The sequence below is a fragment of the Xiphophorus maculatus genome, chromosome 12, assembly GCF_002775205.1.
Source record: "Xiphophorus maculatus strain JP 163 A chromosome 12, X_maculatus-5.0-male, whole genome shotgun sequence".
Taxonomy (NCBI): Eukaryota; Metazoa; Chordata; class Actinopteri; order Cyprinodontiformes; family Poeciliidae; genus Xiphophorus; species Xiphophorus maculatus.
The window spans coordinates 23,103,306-23,124,172 of NC_036454.1; the positions used below are offsets into that span (position 1 = coordinate 23,103,306).

The following is a 20,867-nucleotide window of genomic DNA, read 5'->3' on the forward strand; positions in this document are numbered from 1 at the left end:
GATTAGCCATGAAAAAGCAAATACCTTTGGGTACTACACTGTTTATTCAGACATAGAAATACTAATTCCTAAATAATTAATGAAAAACATTTAAATACAAATACGATGTTATATCTTCACATATATTTTCTTGTACTCAAGTCTCTACATTTTCACCAAAGATGCTTTTTGAAGTGTTTTCTTATTAACAGGAATCCTGCCATTATCCAGGAAATGAAGAGATTCTTGGTGTGAATCTTTCACAATCAAAGATCCAAACACAGCACGAAGAGACGACTCAAATAACAGAACCACTTTGCATTGCATGCTTTATTTCCAAAAGACAAAAGTAAAACATGTAGTGTCTGACTAGAGTTAACTAAAGGTAATACTGGTCCTTCCAACCAACCACTCCTGTCACAACATTACATTATATCACACACTGGTTCAGACAAAGGAGACTTGATCATCACTGCGTCTTGCTATGGTGAAGCAACAGGCCAACTGTACAAACAAGACATCCAAAACTTCACTTCCGCTAATATTTGGAATAAATAGAGAGTGTACAGGTCCCTCATCACTTACCACAAAAATAAGCAAAACACAGTAAGAAGCGGTTTCTATCATTAAAACCAGGTTAAAACATGAACTGGTACCATACACATTAAAAAGATGTTACTGCACTGGAGTTACAGTTTAACAACGTGCATAATAAAAATCACTAATCAAGAAAGAAAACTTAAACAGTGCCTCATGCTTTATAAGTGTGTGTTTGTGTGTGTGTGTGTATGCTGCACATACGCAGCATCCTGCGAGGTTTCAATTAAGTCAGGGAATAAAACAGAAACCACATTCCGTATTTCAGTTAGAAGTAAACATAAGAGGACAGCATGATGACTCTTGTTTTTGGCAGTAAAAGAAGATGCATTTGAAAAAGAGTGAGAAGAGACATTCCAGTGCAGGAATGCTGCGCGGCACGGAAGTAATGATGAAAGGACAGACTGAGAACAGCTGAGATGTTTTGGGAGATAAAGCACTTGGTATTATGTACGGTAAGTACATAGAAAGCCCGTCATCGTCACACGGTGGAGAATGGGATTTAATTCTTCACGGATCTCCCCCCCTCCTTTTTTATTTGTCCCATTGAAATGTTTCAGATCATTGGACAAACCTTAACATAACCCAGGGACGTACAAAATCACATTTCTAACTTCACTTAAAACCAACTTGTTGTTGAAAAAGCAATCACATGTAATGCTGAATCAACAACATTTTTGTGAAATCTTAGTTATGTCAGTCAACTTTTTTTAAAAAAAGGAGAAAAAAACCCAGAAATCATAAAGGGGGCAAATATTTTTTCATGACAATCTAATTTCTTTTATAGCAGATGAAGACCGCTAGATACTTTTGCTGCTGCTCTAAAATTTCAGAGCCTTCCGGCCGTCAAGTGTTGTGCTTCAGTAATGTCAAACTTCAATTCCAAAGCCTTTTTTAAAGGTAGATTTGAGGAGAACATCGGTTGAAACATGACAATAGGAAGGTGAATAAGAAGCAGCGCTCCTGTTTTTAAAATGCCATAGTGGCAGAAAACAACAAATGCCTAAAGTATAGAGAGCGTGGCAGCCGACGCATCTAATCTACAGGGCTAACGTTCAGTTCTTGATAAGATACAATCTGTTTCGAAGTCAACAGCACGTGCACGAGGGTTAAGAGTTCTGAATGTTGAAACAACAACAAAAAAAATGAACTCATAGCTTTACAATATATATACACAATGTTTAGAAACCGTTTTACAACAATAATGAGGGTTTACATTAAAATGTTGAGAACTAGTAAGGATTAAAGGATCTGCCCACATGGCTGCAAGCAGGAACTCCATGTCGAATAAAATCAGCATGGAGAAAGCTGCAGCTCAGAGATCAGATAACATATGAAAGCAGACGGTTTCATGAGTCCTGCAGGTGGAAGAGAATAATGCTGGCGTCCAGGGTGGCTGAGTTGTGGGGGTGCAGCTGAACACCTGGAACAGACACAGAGTGAGACAAAACAAATGCACAGCATGGTTTTAAACTTCCTGTCTCCTCTGGAAGGATAGCTCAGTAGCTTTTGATTCAAAAATATTAACTCCAAAGGTATTTAAACTCCATTAATCTTTCTACAAACCCCAGGGTTTCATTGGGATGTTTTTGTGACAGACCAACGTAAAATAGTACAGAACTGTGACGTGGAAAGTAACTGATACATAGTTTTAAATGTGTTTAAAACATCTGAAAAGTGTAAAGTACCCGGTCCCTGTTGAAGAAAAGGGTCTCCACAACTCATCTCTTGAAAGAAAGATGTTTTTAATTTCAATGTGATCTTCCTGGTTAAATAAAACAAAACATCCTGTTTCACCTTTGGCACAGTGTGTTCAAGGTGCAGTGATGGATTCCTCCACACAGTGCTTTGTGCAGAGGTCAGACTGTAACAACAAGTCTTGAACATTGGGATTATATTGACCCCTCAAAATGTAAAAATCAAAAAGAAACAACGGATCTTTGTGGGATGTTCATCCCTGAGAGGAATTCATTATTTGACCCCCCCCACACACACACAGAAAGGCCATCATGATAAAGCAGTCCATCCTTAAACAAATAAATTTAAACAGCAGCAAAACAAAATCATGGCCGTAAAAATGCCAATATCCTGCCGGGGCGGGATGAATGCCTCTCCAGCCGGCCATCCGGATTGTAATTAATGAAAAGAAGTCGTGCAATGCACTTAATGTGTAGCCGCAGCGAGAGACCAGAGGATTCAATAGACATAGATCAGTGGAAGGTGCTGATCGCCTGTGCTTCAACTACACCGGACACAAAAGGAGCACTCGTGTCCCGCAGGTGCTTCATCTTAGTTCATATTCTGACTCCACTGGGCTGGCTTGGTTATGGCTCTCCAGGGAGAAGAACAGGATTACCACAATCTCTTTCTAAATCTGCCCTCTGGAAGCACTGCATTCTCACATATGGCGCTTTACTTATAGATATTCTTACCATTGAGAAGGATCGGAGTCAATGGTTATTCGTCTTCAGCGAGAAGGACAGGAATACGGGCTGCAGGGCACCAAAAAACACCAAAGAGTCAGTCTGCGGCTGATTTATTGCCTGACCAGAATAGATGGTTTGTTAAAAGCTTACCTTATGGTCTCCCATGCAGACATTAGGACCAATTGTGTTGTAAAAAACACCCTCCCCATCATAATCTCTCTGAGACAAACAGAAAATGAACACAATCTAATATTTGCCAATTAAGAGTCTCCTGGGTAAAAATGAAATGTGCAGACAGTTCAGTCTGACCCTGTTGATGAAATCGTTGGCAGTGGGAGACATGAGGATGCGGTCACACCAGGCGGGACAGCGTGTGTTCATGTACTGCCTCGGTTTATGGTGGTCCTCACTGTAGGGGTAGCTACAGGAGACGACAAAATCATATTTCGATTGTCAGGTAGATCAGGAGAGGCTTTTGTAGATTATCGTTTACTGTTAGGGTAAATTTATTCTCACCTGGGTGGAAATGTGATGTCCTCTTCCCTGACAGCATCAAGAAAGGGTGTGACCTCTTTGTCGTACTTTAACAGCTGAACGGCAAATAAAAACAGTAAATGTGTCTATATTTAAAATTCCAGGTAAACCCTAGTGAGCCGTCTTTTAAGTTTTGGTTTTGGTGTGTATGGGTTTATGTGTTTTGTAATCTGAAATCTTTGAGAACAGAGCCGACTGGATCGCAACAACCTGAGTTTCTTGTTTTTATGGAGCAAAAGTCTGGAATGTGACCCTACCGCTCTGCCATTGTCTTCTCGGAAAACTGCCTGGTGCACGTACTCAAACAGCTTCTCCTCGATCTGCAGCAGCATCTGAAGGGAAGGGCGGGGCGGACAACATGAACGCCAGTCTGGGTCAAATCCGCCGACGACTTTTTTGCTTTCTGGCTGCTGTAATTACCTGGCGGTCGTTGTCTCTTTCTTCAAATGTGATTCTCTCCACTTCGTAATTGCTGTCTTTCACATCTTTTACAACATCTGCTTCGATGGTCAGGAACTGGCCACAGCAACACAAGCAGAAATAAGAGGGAGTGGGCGGGAGTCTGTGTTCAAATATGAAGCTGGTGCACACACACACACACATATATATATATATAGTCCAACATACCTGGACTAATGTACGGGTGTCCAAACGGAAGTTAAAATCTCCGAACAGGAAGAAGGGCATAGCAGTGTAGCGGCTGTCTAATAACCTAGAAAAGTCAAACAATGACTTCATTTGTTTAACACAAAAGGTTACGGTTTATTTTATATATTCTTTAAATATTCTGGTTTTTAAATTGGAACAAAGTAATACAGTTGCCTGAAACAATTCTATGCTGTTTTCATCTTGCAAGGACATATGACAAAGTATTTTATTTAGATTTTATTTAGACAGAGAGGTACAATGCTGCTTTATCCTCAACATTTATTACAACGAAACATTTTAAAAGTGTGTCTCATTCCTTTGTGTTCAGTCCTCTTTAATCTTATATCCCTAAATAAAATCCAGTGTCACCAAGTACTTTAGGAAACTGGTAAATACAGTCTACAAATCTGTAATAATCCAGGTGTTCTGCATATCAATATGTTCGGGTGGCCCATTCAAATTGTACAGTTGCTGATCCCACCTGTTGATGACGTATTTGAGAGCGTTCTTGCGGTTGGCTGAATAAATGGAGGGACTGGAGTTGAGGGCAATAAGGTTTGAGGCATCGTGGAACAGGTGGATGTTGACCAGGTCGAGACCCCTGCGGGCAACACAGGCGTTGGCAAAAAACAAAGGAAAAGAAACAGTTTGATATCAGTTAAGACGACACGTGTGTGAGCAACAATGAAATTGTGAATGTACGATAGCGCAACTTTCCTATCAGTGTGTAGACTGCTGATAGTTCAGATGTTTGTCCCTCTTGTGCCAGGAATTATGCATCCAAGTGATAACTATTGCCTCACATTGTAAAAACATAACTGAAACTTTTTTTGTTTTTATCTGGCAGAGGGGAAGTCCGCGAGTAGTGGCAGATGATTAACCTGGTTCAATAAAAATACCAGGTTTATACAATCTTCAGTTAATAATTGTAATTGTAGGAATTGTTCAAGATTTAAATTTGAAGATGGCAAATTTATGAAAATGTGCCATGTTTCATAACCTCGTGAAAACAACACAAACACTAAAAAGGAGTGATGAAAATATGATTTTGTTGATAAGTTGTTACTGAGCTACGATTAATAAGACAAATGATTAATGACAAAGCATTCTGTTTGAATTTCCAAACAGCAACAACTAATAAATGTTTGATAATGAAACATTAACAAGCATTAACATTTTTTTTGTCTTCAAGTAGCATCACTGTTCAACAGTTAAAGTCAACTTTATTTGTTATGTGGTAAAAAAAAAATAAAATAAAAGTATTAGATTGCAGAGTAATCTATATGGAACCAAGTTGAATTCCAGGTTAAGGGGAATAATTATATTTATAAATTAATCAATTTATAAATATCTCAAAACATCTCAAAATGTGAAAAATATTCTTTATCACTCATTTCAAAAATGGAAACTCAGATTTATTACATTCAAGTGGAATATTTCAAGACTTTTTTTCAAAATGGTTGGCCATCCAGTGTAGAATAAATTCACTAAGTGGTACGAAAAACAAGCCGTATGACTGGCTGACAAAATCTCTATAGATTAAGAGCAGTAAACTGTAGAGCAGTAAACTTGAACTTTTGCCTTCAGAGATGATTCAGGGCGCCATGATGCAGAAGGAACAGGTACAAGAACTCCTTTGTGCCTTATTTCATCAAACTCCAAAAACCAGAGGAAACATAAACACACTATTGCAGATTGTATTTTAGTTTCATTTTTACAATTATCGTGATAAATGTTTATGATGCAGTTATGGGAAGCATCTGACAGATTATTTGAACCAAATTTCCATTTTTATGAGCAATAAAGATTTTATCTCATCTTAATCTAGATCAGCTGCTCTTCAATCTGTAACTCATAAGCTTTGATTATCTGGCATTCAACAAGACCCAGTTTAAGAGCTTGATCCAAGAGGCCAACAAGCTGTGAATTTGCCCCATTTCACATTTTGAAGTTGTTGATCTTCGTATGTTTTATTTTTTATCTGTGGGTTTCCCGTCAGTGACTGAAAAATCTTACTGATTAGTGCTTTGGTCAAAATCTTAAGCTATATGGTGACAAATCTGAGACTGTTGAAGTCAATTAAATATAACATCAGTGAAAAAAAGTTTTTTAAGTTTCAGAATTTCACAATTGTGTCTTTTAAATTCTAGGCTGTATAGTAAATTACTTTTACATAGTTAATTCCATAGCTGAATTTTTTTTCCAAACTTGAAAAATAAATAAGATCAAATAAAATGCAACACTTTTGTAGACTTTTAAAGACTGTGTGGAAACTCACTTAGCAACAACACTCTTCAGTCTGAAGTTATTACTGAAAAAGATTCTTTTATCAGTCAGAATCAGTGATTTTTTTTTTATACAAAGCCATATTGTGAAAAGCTCTTCAACTCTGTTGTATATAAAAAAAATCATTTTGCTTCCTAAATGTTTCTTTGTGAAGACAATTACATGTTCTGTTCAACCCAAAAACTAAGACAGGGTTTTATATAAACGCTGATCATTGAATTTCTGCTTTCAACCCTGTCTCTTCTATGAGTGTATCAAACACTGGCCTACATATCAATCCGGAAAGATCACAAAAAGGTCAGTTTTACTCTAAATACAAGTGTTATTAAAACTCTCTTAACAACATGACAATATAATTTATCAAAAAATAAAGTGTTTCACTGTTTCTCAGGGTTACGTACTGGTTGTGTATGAGCCAGCGGGTCCTCATGTAGCCCTTTCTGGACCACTTGAACTGCAACAGAGACAAATGAGAGAGAATCGCTAAACACCAGGGAGCCATGTCTTTAAAGCACCAAACTGATAATTATTGATTCTTGCAGATAATTTGTCTCATCTCTGTGTCAGCAGCCCCAGCGGACTCATTTTTCCCAGCATCTCCCTTCGTCCCGTTAGCATCCCCCTCGCCGTAGCGCTCCCCACACTCCTGCATACAGACTTACATCGGGCCAGAAATTCTTTGGGAATTTTTCTTTCTCCACGGTGGCGACGCCGTCCAGCGAGCCCACGTACTTGGTCTGTCCCACCACGGCTTTAAAATCCTTAACTGGGAGCAGCGGGGGGGAAGGCAGAGCGAGGGCGGTGACATGGAAAAGAGTGAGAAAACATGCAAACAGCGATCAATAAACTGGTGTTAACCTCATCAGAGCGGCATACGTGATGAGGGAATCTATAAGCGGGAGCCATTAGACTCCGTTTGTCCAACTACGATCGGTTCGGGCCACACAGCGAGTGGCAGCTCCGGGATGTTTATGGCTCTTCCATAAGCTTTTCTGCCAAGCTTTTTCACACCTAACGTGACTGGACTATACAGCAGCCGAAATAACAGCTCCACTTTAAATTTGAGTACTTTGCAAATACCTGCCTAGGCAGTAGAGCCATCAAACTCTCATTACACAGAAACATCTTAAAATATCCTATGAAAAATGACAAGAATTTTGCCAATCATATGCAACAGCAACCCGGTCCCTCACGGGGTGGGAGCAATTGATCAAAGCAGAGGGCTACACTGCTTTCAGTTGGATTTTAATCATTTATTTAAAAAAACAAATGTATCGTGAAAAAGCAAAAACATAGAAATATTCATCACAACTTGATTCATTATAAACCAATAAAATGAATGCAACTTTCACACTTTAAGGATTTCTTACCATTAAAGTCATAATGATAGATATTTTTCAGTGTCTTGTGGATGAAGTACATGCTGCCCAAAGCCTGTGGAGAAAATAAAACAGATGGTGTTCAATACCCAAGAAAGTAATCACAAACTGATTAAGTAAAAAAAAAAAATGAAGCAAAAAAAAAACCTGTTAAATTTCTTTTAAAATAATAATAATAATAATATAGTTGTAAAATAATTTATTAGTTGCCTATTTTAGTATTTAAGGCAAGCATGTGTAAAGTAATGAATTTTTTTTAATCATTTTTGCCACATTTCAGTATATCTGCAGTCAGAGTAGTTATTGGTGTACTACAAATATACTTTTGTGTACTTCTGCAGTCTGATATTTTGGGGCAAATTTGTTAGTCTTTCTTAGCATACTGGCAACAAAATATCAAAACAATTGAATATATTAAAATAGTTTTATTTTTAAATAGAGACTGTTGGGTCTAACATTTCTTGATTTTACTTACAAGCAGCATGGATAACTTCTAACAACACACCAGGGCATATTTGTTTCCAAAATAATAATAGCAATTAAAAAAAAAACAGTAGTAGCTGAAAAAGGTTTTTTAGGGGAATATTTTAACTACTTCCTAACATAAGTGTCACGGGATGAAAAGGGTGGCAGGATGGGCTAGGTAGATGTAAACATGAAAAAGAGTCATCACTAGCTCCATCAGCAGGAACCAAAACATTACCATCTAAGTCCCTAGACCGGGGGTGCCCAAGTCCATCCTGCAACTTTTAGACGTATCCCTGCTCCAACACACCTGAATAAAATGGCTCATCAGCATCCATTATCTCTGCAGAGGTCTGGTTTCATTTAAAGCAGGTGTGTCGAAGCACTGACTTGGGAACCCCCTGGCCCAGACCAAGTTCCTAAATCAAAACCTTACAGAAAACCTAAAGGGTAAAACGAAGAGAGTATAAAAGTTGACACATGGTTTTGGATGATTGGAGAGATGGTTTAATGGTCAAAGATGACTCTATCTATGGTTCAACATTGTGAAGCATTATAGTAGACAAAGTTTTGTGCTGTCTCCAAATGAAGGTTGCCCAAGTATTGATTGTTAACAATTGTACACCTTGTGATTTTGTTAAAAACATTTTTTTTTCTTATTGGGATATATTTTATGCCCATTGAAAAGATTAATTAAATTAACAGTTGGAATTTTCTATGAGTTTCAGTGTGAGATTATGCTACTGCAACAGCAGACGCAACTCTTTGACAAATTTATCCACACCAGTGCACTTTAGTTTTATATATCTGTTGCAGATATCCTGACACTGCAGTCTGCAAATCATAAGACACACAACTGTGCACAAACATGTGCCTAACCCTTTATCTTCAGGTCTGCATTTCAGAGAAATCATAAGCCATTCCTCAAAACGAAACTAAAACTAAATGTAGACACAAACACATGGCTAGTCTCAAGGACCAACTGTTTATTTTAGATAATAAAAGCCTTATCTTCCAGTTAGTCACTAAGTTTTTCTGCTGTGCAAATCAAAAGCCACGTGAAACTTTTAACAATAAAAACATTCAGCAGAGCCACTTTCAGTGTGCACACTTCAGCGCCCAATCATCCCTGACATGGAGCTGACAATTTTTAATGTACTAACTGCCTGCTCCACTGATCTGATTAATCATGGCCTGTGAAATCAATAAAGACAGAAAATTAAAACCATTTAAAAGGTATTAAGCAGTAGGCTTGCTGTCTGAAAACGCTGGCGCTCTAAGAGGGGGCCGAGATAAAAATAAGTGAGCGCACGGAGGGGGGTTAGGAGGTAAGGTCGTGACGGAGAGCTGGGCTACGCACACATACACACAGACGATCAGTCAGAGCATGAGAGATCTCTCCCTGAAGACATCGTTTATCTTCGGTGCCACAGTCATCCTCGTTTATTAAAATAGAGGTGTCTCCATTGACGGCTTCAGTGAACAACAGTTAGTGACCGACTTGTCTGACATAGAGCGACGGAGGAAATTACTGGAACTCTGCAGGAGTTGAAATGTTTCTACGAAGGAAAAAAAAAAAAGTTCAACTGTCAGGTAAAGTTCCTCTCTAGAGATTCCTGAAGGTAAGCCTAATTCATGTGCGATTAGTAGCAGTGTTACGCACAGTTAGGCACACACACACATTCACATAGTTGGCCAAACACCCATCTTCATCAATCAGGTTTGTGCACAGTTTAATAAAAAAATATTGACTTTCAAGTGATTTTTTATCAAAACACCATTTGTACTGGGGATGCATGCCCCTCTACGTCTGCAGCCCCTGAGAAAAGAGAGCCCCTCCACCCCCACTAAGCTCTCTCTCTTGGCTTTATAACTGATGATCCGTAGCCAGGGGGAAACAAATTGAAAATCAATGCGGGTGGCACCAACGAAATGAGAATGAGGCATTACGTGGGGAGGTGGTCGGGGAGAGGGGCTGCAACCCTCTCAGGGCAAACAGAGAAGGGTGCAAACACTCGAGTCCAGAGGAAAACTTAGTCCCAGCTGTCCACCGCCAGCCCCCGACGCTTAATTTATCGTGTACAGATAGCCTGGGATCAATAGTTTTAATCTAGAGTTAAATGTATTGACTTTGGCCCGTCTCTCTCTCGCACCTGGTCATTGACTTTCCCCCCTTTTGGCTTCACGCACCTTCAGTCTACAGATGCAGACATTGACCCCTACTGTCAGCCGCGCTGTGAGGGTTTCACCTGGGAGGAGGAAGGGTTAATAGTTGAAGAAAAACGCAGATACTTTTCTGTAAAGGAGAAGTGTTTCTCCCTGCCAGGACTGAAACTTTGACAAACCCCATTACAGCCAACTGCAAGCACAGTTTAAACCACTGGAAGCTGATTGGTGAAACATGAGGTTAAGAAAAAGGGTGGATACAAGAAATGACCTGCATGACCAGTGTGGAGACTAAGGCTGATGTTCTATGACCTGAACATCAACCGCACAGCAAGGAGTGATGTTCGCATGATATAACAATCTGGAGAACATAATAGTACAGTAATATGGCATCTCTGAATTTACAGAAATATTTTTCAGCAAAAATGTATAACAGGAATTATTTTACGTGCTGTTAAAATAAAACGAATCATAAGAGTTCTTATAATGTAATCTACAACATCTACTGTATTTGTGGACATTTTAACTCTAATACACAGACTGAGGCAAAATGCTCAATAAAACACTGGTGAACTTAGTACTTTTGATAATTTAATTCTTTATATGTTGACACAAGTATAGAAAACTAATATAAGCTCATTCGTTAGTCTGGCCAATTGTTTCATGGTTTTAATGTTATCGGAACGGAAAAAAAGATTACAGATCATTTTCTCCAATTACAAGGATAATTTCTGATGAATGAAGTTTGCAAACCCCGAAAACTAACAGAAGAACAGGACTTTTTGCTTTTACTGTTCAAAGGATCATCATTAGTGCCGTAAATATCCCAAAATATAACAAAATTACTTTAGGTTCATGCCATCCATTCGTAGCAGATAGTCTGCAGTAGATTTAAAATTGACCAACTGGATTAACGTATTTAAAACTGATGATATATATTTGGGTGATTAGATCCTTAATGCTCACCCCAGATGTATATCTTTAGTAATTGAGATGCTAAAGCTCACAGAGAGCAGTGGGAGCACTGAAATGGTGAAAAACAAAAGTGTTGGGGAAAGGAGGGTTAATCATAACCAGTACAGTCATTGCAATTGTCATCGATAGGATTACTGTTAAGTATTTTCCGGATATCGCACAGCTCTGTTTAAAACCGTGGTGTAAAAATGATGCAGGTGTCTGGCCCATCACTAGAACTGAATGATATTTGGAGCTGTTCAAAGTTTCATTCACCATGGCAAACACTCCAGTTATATCTTAAGAAAGGCAACATCAGATTACATTCTGCAGTCACCACCATATTTCATGGTGGTCATGTGTAATCAACAAGAATATTGCAGCTAAAGATTTTTAGAGTTTTGAAAGTATAACCTTGCATGAACTATGGCTTTATTGCACTAACCGGCTCAAACCTGCTCACAGCTCCATAACACCACTGCAGACGGCAGCTATGGACAGAAATTCTTGGTCCAGTTACTGAAAGCATCACGGCTGACCAAACAAATCTGTCTTTGAGGGCCTCTCATCTCTCTGTGCCTGCACCGCGTTACAGCTCCAACATTGTTTTATACTATATCTAGAAGATCCATGTCCCATACAAAGGGCTGGGATTTTGAACACAGAGTGCTCATATTGCACGGAAGCTTTGATGTATGAAGTTCTGCCGAAGGAATAAAGGTGAGCAAACAGAAAGAATGTATAAGAAAGCGGATTTCCTAAAGAGGGCGCACCTGCAATATGTCATTAAAGGTTGTGAACCACAGAAGTTCATTACTGCGCTTGATGAATTCATGCTGTTAGACAATCTATATTTATTGAAATAGCTAAAAAGCAACAAACAAAGCATGCTTTCAAGGTTTTTAAAAAATGCCCTCCTAACATTGTCTGACATGACCTTATTACACAGTCAAATGGTTGCATTTACATTAATATCAGCAAACATCTGCTGCAGATTCCTATCGAGCATCAGAGTGCCTCTGAGGCCACCTTTATGTGGAGGAGAGCGCCATCTTGTGGAAGAATATTGGAATATCTCCAATAGGTTTCCTACCGTAAAGCTGTCTTCCGCTTGGAACTGGGTGTCCACATAAATGCAAGTCCTGTCAAACTCCTTCATTTCCTCACTGGACTCTATGTTGCTAGGAAGAGGAAGGGGAATTAATTTGTCAGATGTAATGCACTGTGACTACATGGTCATTGTGGTTACTTTTTAGTAGTGTTTTTACCAAAAGAAGCTTTCTGCCTTGTCCATGTTGACCATGTAGTCCTTTCCTCCCACCTCCTGGAAGTGCAGGCCGATGAACTGCGGCTTGTACTTCCGGACTGTCTGTTTCAAAACCAATAAAGTCTAATGTTCAAGCTCACATTACAGAGTGCTTTAAAGCTGACCATTACAGCTCATCAGAGGTCTTACAGTTTTTTTTCCATATTTGGAAGAGCGACAAAAGTGGGAAAGAATTAGCAAAGATTGTATTTCTTTTAGCTGCATGAGATCGCCCACATAAAAATTTTATATGTTAGAACAGAGAGATCACTACTAATGCGAATATAAAATGTTCAAACTTACCTTATACAGTTCTTCTAACCATCCACTTTGGATTTCATCCACCTTCGAAATGAAAAAAAAAAAAAGCAAAATTATTTGACTAATAATCAGTCACTTATTCAATAGTTTCAATCAATGTCAAATAAAAACAATATGCCTCATATTCTGACCACATTCCCTTAAGAAGCTAATTAAAACAATTACACTTTTAGCCTTTCATACATGATCCTAAAAATCCAAATCTTCTGTTTGTGTTACAGAAAGAAATCACAACATAGCTTACTAAAAGAAGCAAAGAAAACAAACAACGAAAACTGAATTAAATAGAACAATATTCTTTCATTTCCTTTTTAGATACATCATCAAATAATTGACCAAAATCAACACTGGCATTCCATCATAAAACACATAGCATACATAGTTTGAAACCATGTGCAGTATGACTTGAATTGTGTCCGATAATCATTTGGGTAATACAACCATAATATAATATGCATAATAAGCAGTGAATCCAGACTTTGTGTGGTTTTTATCTGTGGTTAATTGTTTTTAAACAAAACCAAAACGCAGAATCACAACCTATGACTCAATGGATTATAAAAGCAGCTCCAGCAGCAACAACTAGCAGTTTCTGTCTTCTTCGTGGCCGTTTCAGGGGAAACTCTTGCTAACATGTCGCTTCAGTTTTACTGACCCAAGAATACTTTAATATAGAGGAGCTGATGGTGTACTTGGTGAGAATAAGTACACCAAATCATCGAGTTTCCACTACTGTGCTTGATAGTTATGATAGTAACTAGTGATGATTTCCACCAAAATATCCTCTGTGCATTAGAGATAAATATCTCTACTTTCCTCAAAAAAATGTTATTCTGGATGTGCTAAACACTTTTCATATGCAGCTTTCCAGATGTAAAATTTAACATTACATTTCATAATTTGAAACAGTTTCCATAATTGTTTCAAATTATGGATGGCCATTTCAAGTAAAGATGTTCCTAAAAAAAACTCAGTGAAATCATTTGTCTATTGTTCATAAATTGGATTCTGTGAATACACAATTTTAAATTGAGCACTTTAATCGTTAAAATCTTCAGGAATCGGTGTCCAGTTTGTTATGCACTCAGCGTTTTCTTTTTGTGTGTTTTTCAAATCATAGTGTTGTGAACTTTTGCTCTTCAAACGCTAAATGAAACATTTTACATTTGAGATGTATGGTCGTTCTGCACAGCCTAATCTGACTCACGGAAGCTAGCTGGGGAACCTATTTCAGGAAATATTAGCAGCTGTTTTGAATGTTTTTCAGTTGTGAATGAATCTTTGTTTGTGTCACTGCAGGTTGTTTGGTAATACCTGCCATTGCACTGCTTCAATGAGTTGTTTAAGGATCTGTTTTCTCAATAATATTGTATCGAAACACACTTTCATTGCAACGGACCAATAAACTGATAAACTGCTCATTTAATACAGGCTGCATCACATGTTAGTGATGAATGGTAGCCCCAGGCTGCTGTTATGTTTACCTTTTAGGTTTTGCTAAACAAATAATGTTTTGTATTAAACTTTTCTTGGTCAGATCCAGGCGATACGGCTGCTTGTGAAAAAACAAACAAACTTTTGTCCCTAATAATAACAAATGCATTTGTAGCTAAAGAAAAGCACATGTTAAGTTTTCAGTGTCAATGAATTTCTGGCAAAAATAATTTATTATTCAAAACTCTATTATTAAAATCTTAAAAGCTCCCAACATATCCACTTGTGGATTGTTATACTATGGCCTTAAAAAAAGCACAGACCCCTGGTCAAACAGCAGATCATTGTGTAATTTGACTCAGCAAACATAATTTCACTCTTCCAAATTAATTTGAGGTTTTCCTGTTCAAGTAAAACATGAATTTAAAAAAAACCTGTGCATTTCAAAATTTGACTACAAAAAAGGTAACACAGTTCTTTCTTTTCTTTACAGAATTAAGAAAGTCAAAGTGATATGAAGACTGTGTGATTGACAGATTATAGAAGCGTGACACCACTTTGCACATCTACAGATAACATCGGCAGCTATAAGTCTGCAGCCTGTTGTGTACCCTGCTCAGCAGATTCATCTCTAACTAAAGCAACGTTATGAGTTGAAATTACTGCAATGTTAACAAACTTGTAAAGTTCTGTTCCATTTATGTATTTCTTAGATGAAATTGAACCATTATGCATTTTTTGTTGAAAAATGATGGCAGATGTTTACCCAAGACCAAAAAAAAAGGTTGCAGCTGAGTCATAAGGTGTTTCAATAGTGAAGTGTTTTTTATTTCATTTTTCTTTCCATCATTCATTTGTGAAGATGTGATTGATATTTCTAGAAATCAAAGAGGGTTCAGCGAAACAAAACGTCAAGACGTAGGTGGAAAAATTACCATTAGATTCTGTTAAAGAAAGACTTTCCATCAACGGCTGCAAAAATGCTGCAGGGATTCTCCCTTTAAAGTAGTTTTTTTTTTAGGCTAGTAACATTCTGTTTAAACTTTTGGCATAAAAACAAAGCTGCATTTTTTAAATAGTGTATTTCAGTAAAATATCTCTGAGGAAAAAAGGTCCACTTGGAGCCTGGCTTTTCTTACACAGATGCTGCAAAATGTATATTTTGGTGTGTCAGAGGTCAGTGAAATAAATATATCTAAATGTCATGACTGCAAAACTTGCTTTGCATAGTGCATTTGCATGACAGGGATAACAGAGGCCCAGTGCAGGTGAAAGGTAGGAGACCTCACAGCACTCTGCCTGCAACCACAGCCATGTTTGCACACTAATGAAGATAAACACTTGACAACTAGATTTGTCTCCAAATCTTTATTATTAAAAAAAAAGTAAAGCCCCTGAGCAGATGAACACTGCAGTCCAGAATTAGACATGCTAGTTCTGTTTCAACAGGAGCAGCAAAGTCCGTTTTTCAGTGTTACTGAAGCAGCTAGTGTGTCTGATCCTAAAGTCCATTTCTGTGGAGCATTAGGATTTAATCTGCGGTCTGCTTAACATCCTTCTCTCACCCTGAGTCAACGTTTCAGAGTGTTTGTTTATAAGAATAGAAGGGGCCCTGCGTTAAGTAGAAAGGCTCGACTCCCCTAGGGAGAGTAGATATTCATCTGTTTATGCATTTCCCACTGTGGGATCTCACATGGAATCGTTGGACCGAAATTTGCTCAACGGAAATATGGTCCTGAGCCAAATTTCCATGACTGCAAGCGCCCTCCTTCCTGCTAAGTCTGAACGTTTCACCCAGCCAGCCCAGGCTGAAACAAGGGAGAGTAATGGATATTTACATACGTTTTATAACAGACTGGAGCCTCGAAGTTGCTCTAAATGTGGCAACTTGCACAACTATTTAGGAACATAAATAATGTTGTGTGAGAGACCAAGTACAAAATGACAAAGTTTTCTAAGATCTGGGTTTTGGGCTGGTCACTCCCTCGTGCTAATCATGTCTGTCTGGCACCTTGATGTTTCTGACTTATTGGAGTTTCTGTCTTGTTCAGTAGCATCTCATGTTCAGCATAAGGCAACATGACTTCTACAAGCTGACCCATAATCCCTGGAATGAGATAAATGTGCCCAAAAACATAGTATAATACATATTCCCAAAACATGATGCTCAAGCGGCCACAAAATACTGTGGCTTGAACTCACAGGATCAGTGTTGACCTTCACTGATCTCTCTGACTTAAAACTACTGAAGACACATGCGTCATTAAATAATAAACTGTTCTTTTAAGTAGCTGCAATCACAAAGGACTGCTAGGATGTAGTTTTTGGTGTGGATTTTTTTTTTTATTTCATGCATATAAATTGCATTAAATTGTCAATAATTTGCATATTTGGCTAGCTAGATGGTCTTTCACTGTTTTTTATGCTCACACCTGATATATACCAAGACGGTAAAGTTCAGGGAGAGTGCTTGGGACATACAGTAGTAATGATGGAAAAGAATGAGAAAAGTGAGAAAACTGGGTCCTTTCAGATCAAAATTTTCAGTGTTTTCAGTGTCACAATGGCAAAATATTTTGTCTTGCAAATATTGTGCAGCCCTATTCCATGTACACAAACCTCTAAGCATAGTCCAATATTAAAATAAAGTAAACTTTGTGTATTTAAAGTATGTCATGACCTTTACTTAACCACAGCGCTGCTTCTGGTTGAGCTACATTTCTATCTCAATAAATTAGAATATCCTTGAATAAGAATATATTCCAGGAATTCAATTCAAAAAGTAAAACTCATACAACATAAAGATTCAAACAGTAATATATTTCAAGTGTTTATTTCTGTTAACGCAGATGAATATGCCTACACCCACCATAAGCAAGGGAAGCCACAAAAGGTTATGTTTGAAGCAGCTGGCTGCTGCTTTATCCAACCATATTAATGGAACGTTGAGTGAAAGGAAACAGTTGCATGAGCAACAAGGATAAACTGTGAAGCCATACAAGACAATTTAAGAGCCATCTTGCACAAACATATCACGAACACGGGCTATAGCTGTTGCTTTATTTTTATGTGAACTTGAACTAGATACAACAAAAGTAGCGTCATACTTGCATTGGAGAAAAAGAACTGAACTCACTGGACTGTTGCTAAGTGGTCCAAAGTCCTCTCTTTAGTAGAACATGAATTTTGTGTTACATTTAGAAATCAAGTTAAAGTGAAGAGGAAGAGAATCCCCAAATGTTTGAGGTACAGTGTGAAGTTTCTACATTCGGTGCCGACTTGGGGAGCTGGGCCCAAAGCTCCAGACTAATGTTTTACACTGTTTGCCATGTCTGACGTTGTTTCTGTCTGTGTAAAGAGGACAGCAGAGCTGAGCCAAGCCCTTCTTAACCAGTTAAAACATGTCTGAGAGTTGCAGCGGCTGAAAGCCCACAGAAACCCACTTATTGTGAGAATGAAATGGAAATCTCTTTCCATTTTGCCTGTTGAATTTCAAGATTCAACAAGCTTGTTGCTGCGTTTTCTGCACTGTGGAAATCATAGGTTTCTGCATTTTCTTTTTCCTGGAGCAAGTGGTTACACTGGTGCAAACTCAGATTTGTCTTTTTAGGCAAACCACTCACAAATTAGGTCTCATGTGCAACCAGTTTGACACGGTTGCACAAGACCTGAGTAATGGTATTATTTTCAACAAAGGTTCCACAAAGCAAGTTTGACACGATTCACTGACTGGGTTCAGCCGCATCATACACGTGAAATAAACAACGTAACAACAAGATAAACAGAGTGCACTCTGTAACCTTGAGACAAATTACTAGTGTTGGTCCACTGTTGCTTCTCAAGTCCAAAGGCAACATAGCCGTCTGCTGCTTTCATTGTATTGTAGGACTTTGAACCTCCTACAGAAGGTAGAAATACTGATACTTTTTACAAGTACATGCAAAAAGTACCAATACCAATTTAATGACAACAATATTACTCTGCTTGATAGGGCATCAAACTGGCCTACAGAGAGTCTATACTATGTGTCAGGAAGAAGATCTGTACACATTGATAAACTTTTATTTATCTGAATCAGAGATGATGAAAGGTCAGCCCTCCTTCAGTCAAAACTTGGTCCTGCTGTAACCTGAATGGAGGGCTAAACAACATATCACCTCTCCAATGATGATCACAGCCAAGCGGGGGTCTCCTCTCACCATACAGCAGTAATCACCTCAACAAACCTTAGAGCACTTTTGAACAAACTGAAGTTGACTAACTTGCAAAGTGACGGTGTTATTTTCAACAAAGGTTCCACAAAGCAAAGCTGCCATAGCAATTGGAGCTCTACTGCTCCAAGTAAACTCATCCATAGTACACATTCTCTGCTCTGTCAAGAGGAAGATGAGAGATACCAGATCCAACACTACAGACCAGCAGAAGGCTGTTAGGAAAGCATCCTGGACTTAGAAATACTTTTCAGGAAAAAAATTTCCTGTTTTTTGCTTGTTTGTTTGTTTTTGGGCACATGTAATATTTAGAGTTTCAGAACAGAGGCTAGCTATAATAGTTTTGTTAGCTCTAAGACATAATAATTAAAACTAATAGAAATAGAAGGTTGAAACTTTTTTTTTAACCGAATCACTGAAATTAACTCTTCAATTACATTCTAATGTGTTGAGATGCACCTTTAAGTGTGGACAGCAACATAAACAGCAGTAGGTTCACGAGTTTGATTTCAATAAATCTTTTTACATTTATCCAAACTTATAAAGGTATATTAAGGTTTCACTTGGATCCTGACACTAGATTTTGAACCCGTTTGATCGGGTCACGTGACTCGTCGACAGGTAACGTTTGCTTATATACGCTACTCAAGAAAGCGGAAGGACACAGCTGAGCGCGGCTGTGATAAACACGATTCACCGACTGGGCTCAGCCGCATCATACACGTGAAATAAGCAACGTAACAACGAGACAAAACAATGTATCACCTGTAAGAACCTCACCCAACATGTATGTCAACATTAGAGACCTTACAGTAGCCTGCCCGTAACTTGCTGCAACTCGTTTCAGCGTGAGCCCTAATGTAATCCTCCGCTGTTGCTACCGCGGTGGGTGTTGTGTGCCTGTTACGGCAGTTTTATCTTTCTGCTGAACACTTACGTTGTTGAAGAGCGAGCCGACGTTTGCGGTGACGAGCAGCACGTTGGTGAACGTCTCCATGTTTAACCGACCACTTTCACAAAACCGTCCCGGTGGTAAAAAAAAAAAAAAAACTTCCGACCCGTCGGTAGCGCCTCTGTTGGAGCTTAAACAGGCTTACCGTGCGAGCCAAAAAAAAAAAACAAAAAAAACAACCCAAGTTTATACCAGCTGTGGTTGGAAGTAGGCCATCATCTCAGTATGTGAGCGCCGCTCGCGGTCCAACTCGGTTGCTGCTGATGGCGGGCAGTCGGTTCAGGTCGTCATCATACACCACGGTAGGGCTCATACTCATCGCCGAGTCTCCGGGAGCGGAGAGTTGAGCTGCGTGGATTTCCTCCCCCCCTGCGAGCTAATTGGACTAGTAGCTTCTTAAGGGACTAAACGAGTCGCTGCCGCTGCCTTCAAAAGTGTTCAAACGAGCCGGAGGAAGCCCACAGGTTGTTTTGACAGCCGCTCCGCCCTCGCGCAAGTAGGACGTACTAGTTTGAAATTTAAAAAATACTTGACGTGACAAAAATGCTCGTGCCGTATTCCACCGCCACGCACCAGCCCCGCTCACGTTACTCTAACCAAATCCCCGAAGGAGCGAAATACTGTTTGCGTTAAAAGTATTTTTTTGTTTTTGTTTGTTTGTGTGTCACCGTGATTTTAAACATCTCAGAATATATAAACTCATTGAGACTGAAACCATTCTGTAGCATCATAATACTAACTTTAACGTCTCCCACCTGGATTTGTGGACAAGCATTCATGGTGCACTCCACAAATATGCCACACAAAGTCGTAAAATGTCAGGTTGAAAAGTTTTCCACAAGCCATGACACAGCAAACATTTGAACGAAGGTGCTCTGGTAAGACATGTCCATGCATTTTTTTTTCCTGCATGTAAAATCCTCTGTATGGCTGAAAACTGACACTCTGAACATGCTCTCCTCATTTGGTGAACCTGGAAGCTGGTCAAAGCTGATCTGAAGATGGACGAAGCTAAACGTAGCCACAGCTCTTACGGGATGATTTAACTCAAACAAATATTTATGTATTTGCATTGCCCACACTTAATCCGTGTAGATACCTGAAAATATATGTTCAGCCACTCTCTGTGGATAGTGATGGACCTATTTTTACAAAGAAGAATGTGTAACACTTGTGATGTAGGTCAAAATACTTGCAGCTGTCGTTGCA

At 38.7% G+C, this 20,867-nt stretch overlaps 1 protein-coding gene across 4 annotated transcripts; it reads right to left on the reverse strand.

Annotated features, from left to right (window-relative positions):
- Positions 1-290: 290 nt before the first annotated feature.
- Positions 291-20,190, reverse strand: LOC102217982 (type I inositol 1,4,5-trisphosphate 5-phosphatase-like). Of its 4 annotated transcripts, none has more exons than XM_023343941.1 (16): positions 19,851-20,190; positions 13,044-13,085; positions 12,703-12,803; positions 12,528-12,615; positions 7,841-7,904; positions 7,133-7,236; positions 6,872-6,924; positions 4,666-4,785; positions 4,164-4,248; positions 3,957-4,052; positions 3,794-3,868; positions 3,519-3,592; positions 3,312-3,423; positions 3,153-3,221; positions 3,009-3,068; positions 291-1,999 (listed from the first exon to the last, which is right to left on the reverse strand). In XM_023343941.1, exons 1-15 carry the CDS (start codon positions 19,875-19,877, stop codon positions 3,027-3,029), a joined length of 1,152 nt encoding a protein of 383 aa, XP_023199709.1. In that variant the 5' UTR covers positions 19,878-20,190; the 3' UTR covers positions 291-1,999; positions 3,009-3,026. The 4 variants fall into 4 exon arrangements, with proteins under 4 accessions (XP_023199709.1, XP_005814967.1, XP_023199710.1 ...); XM_005814910.3 differs by having other exon boundaries at positions 19,644-20,190; XM_023343942.1 differs by lacking the exon at positions 19,851-20,190 and adding an exon at positions 19,472-19,584.
- Between the last annotated feature and the right edge of the window lie 677 nt (positions 20,191-20,867).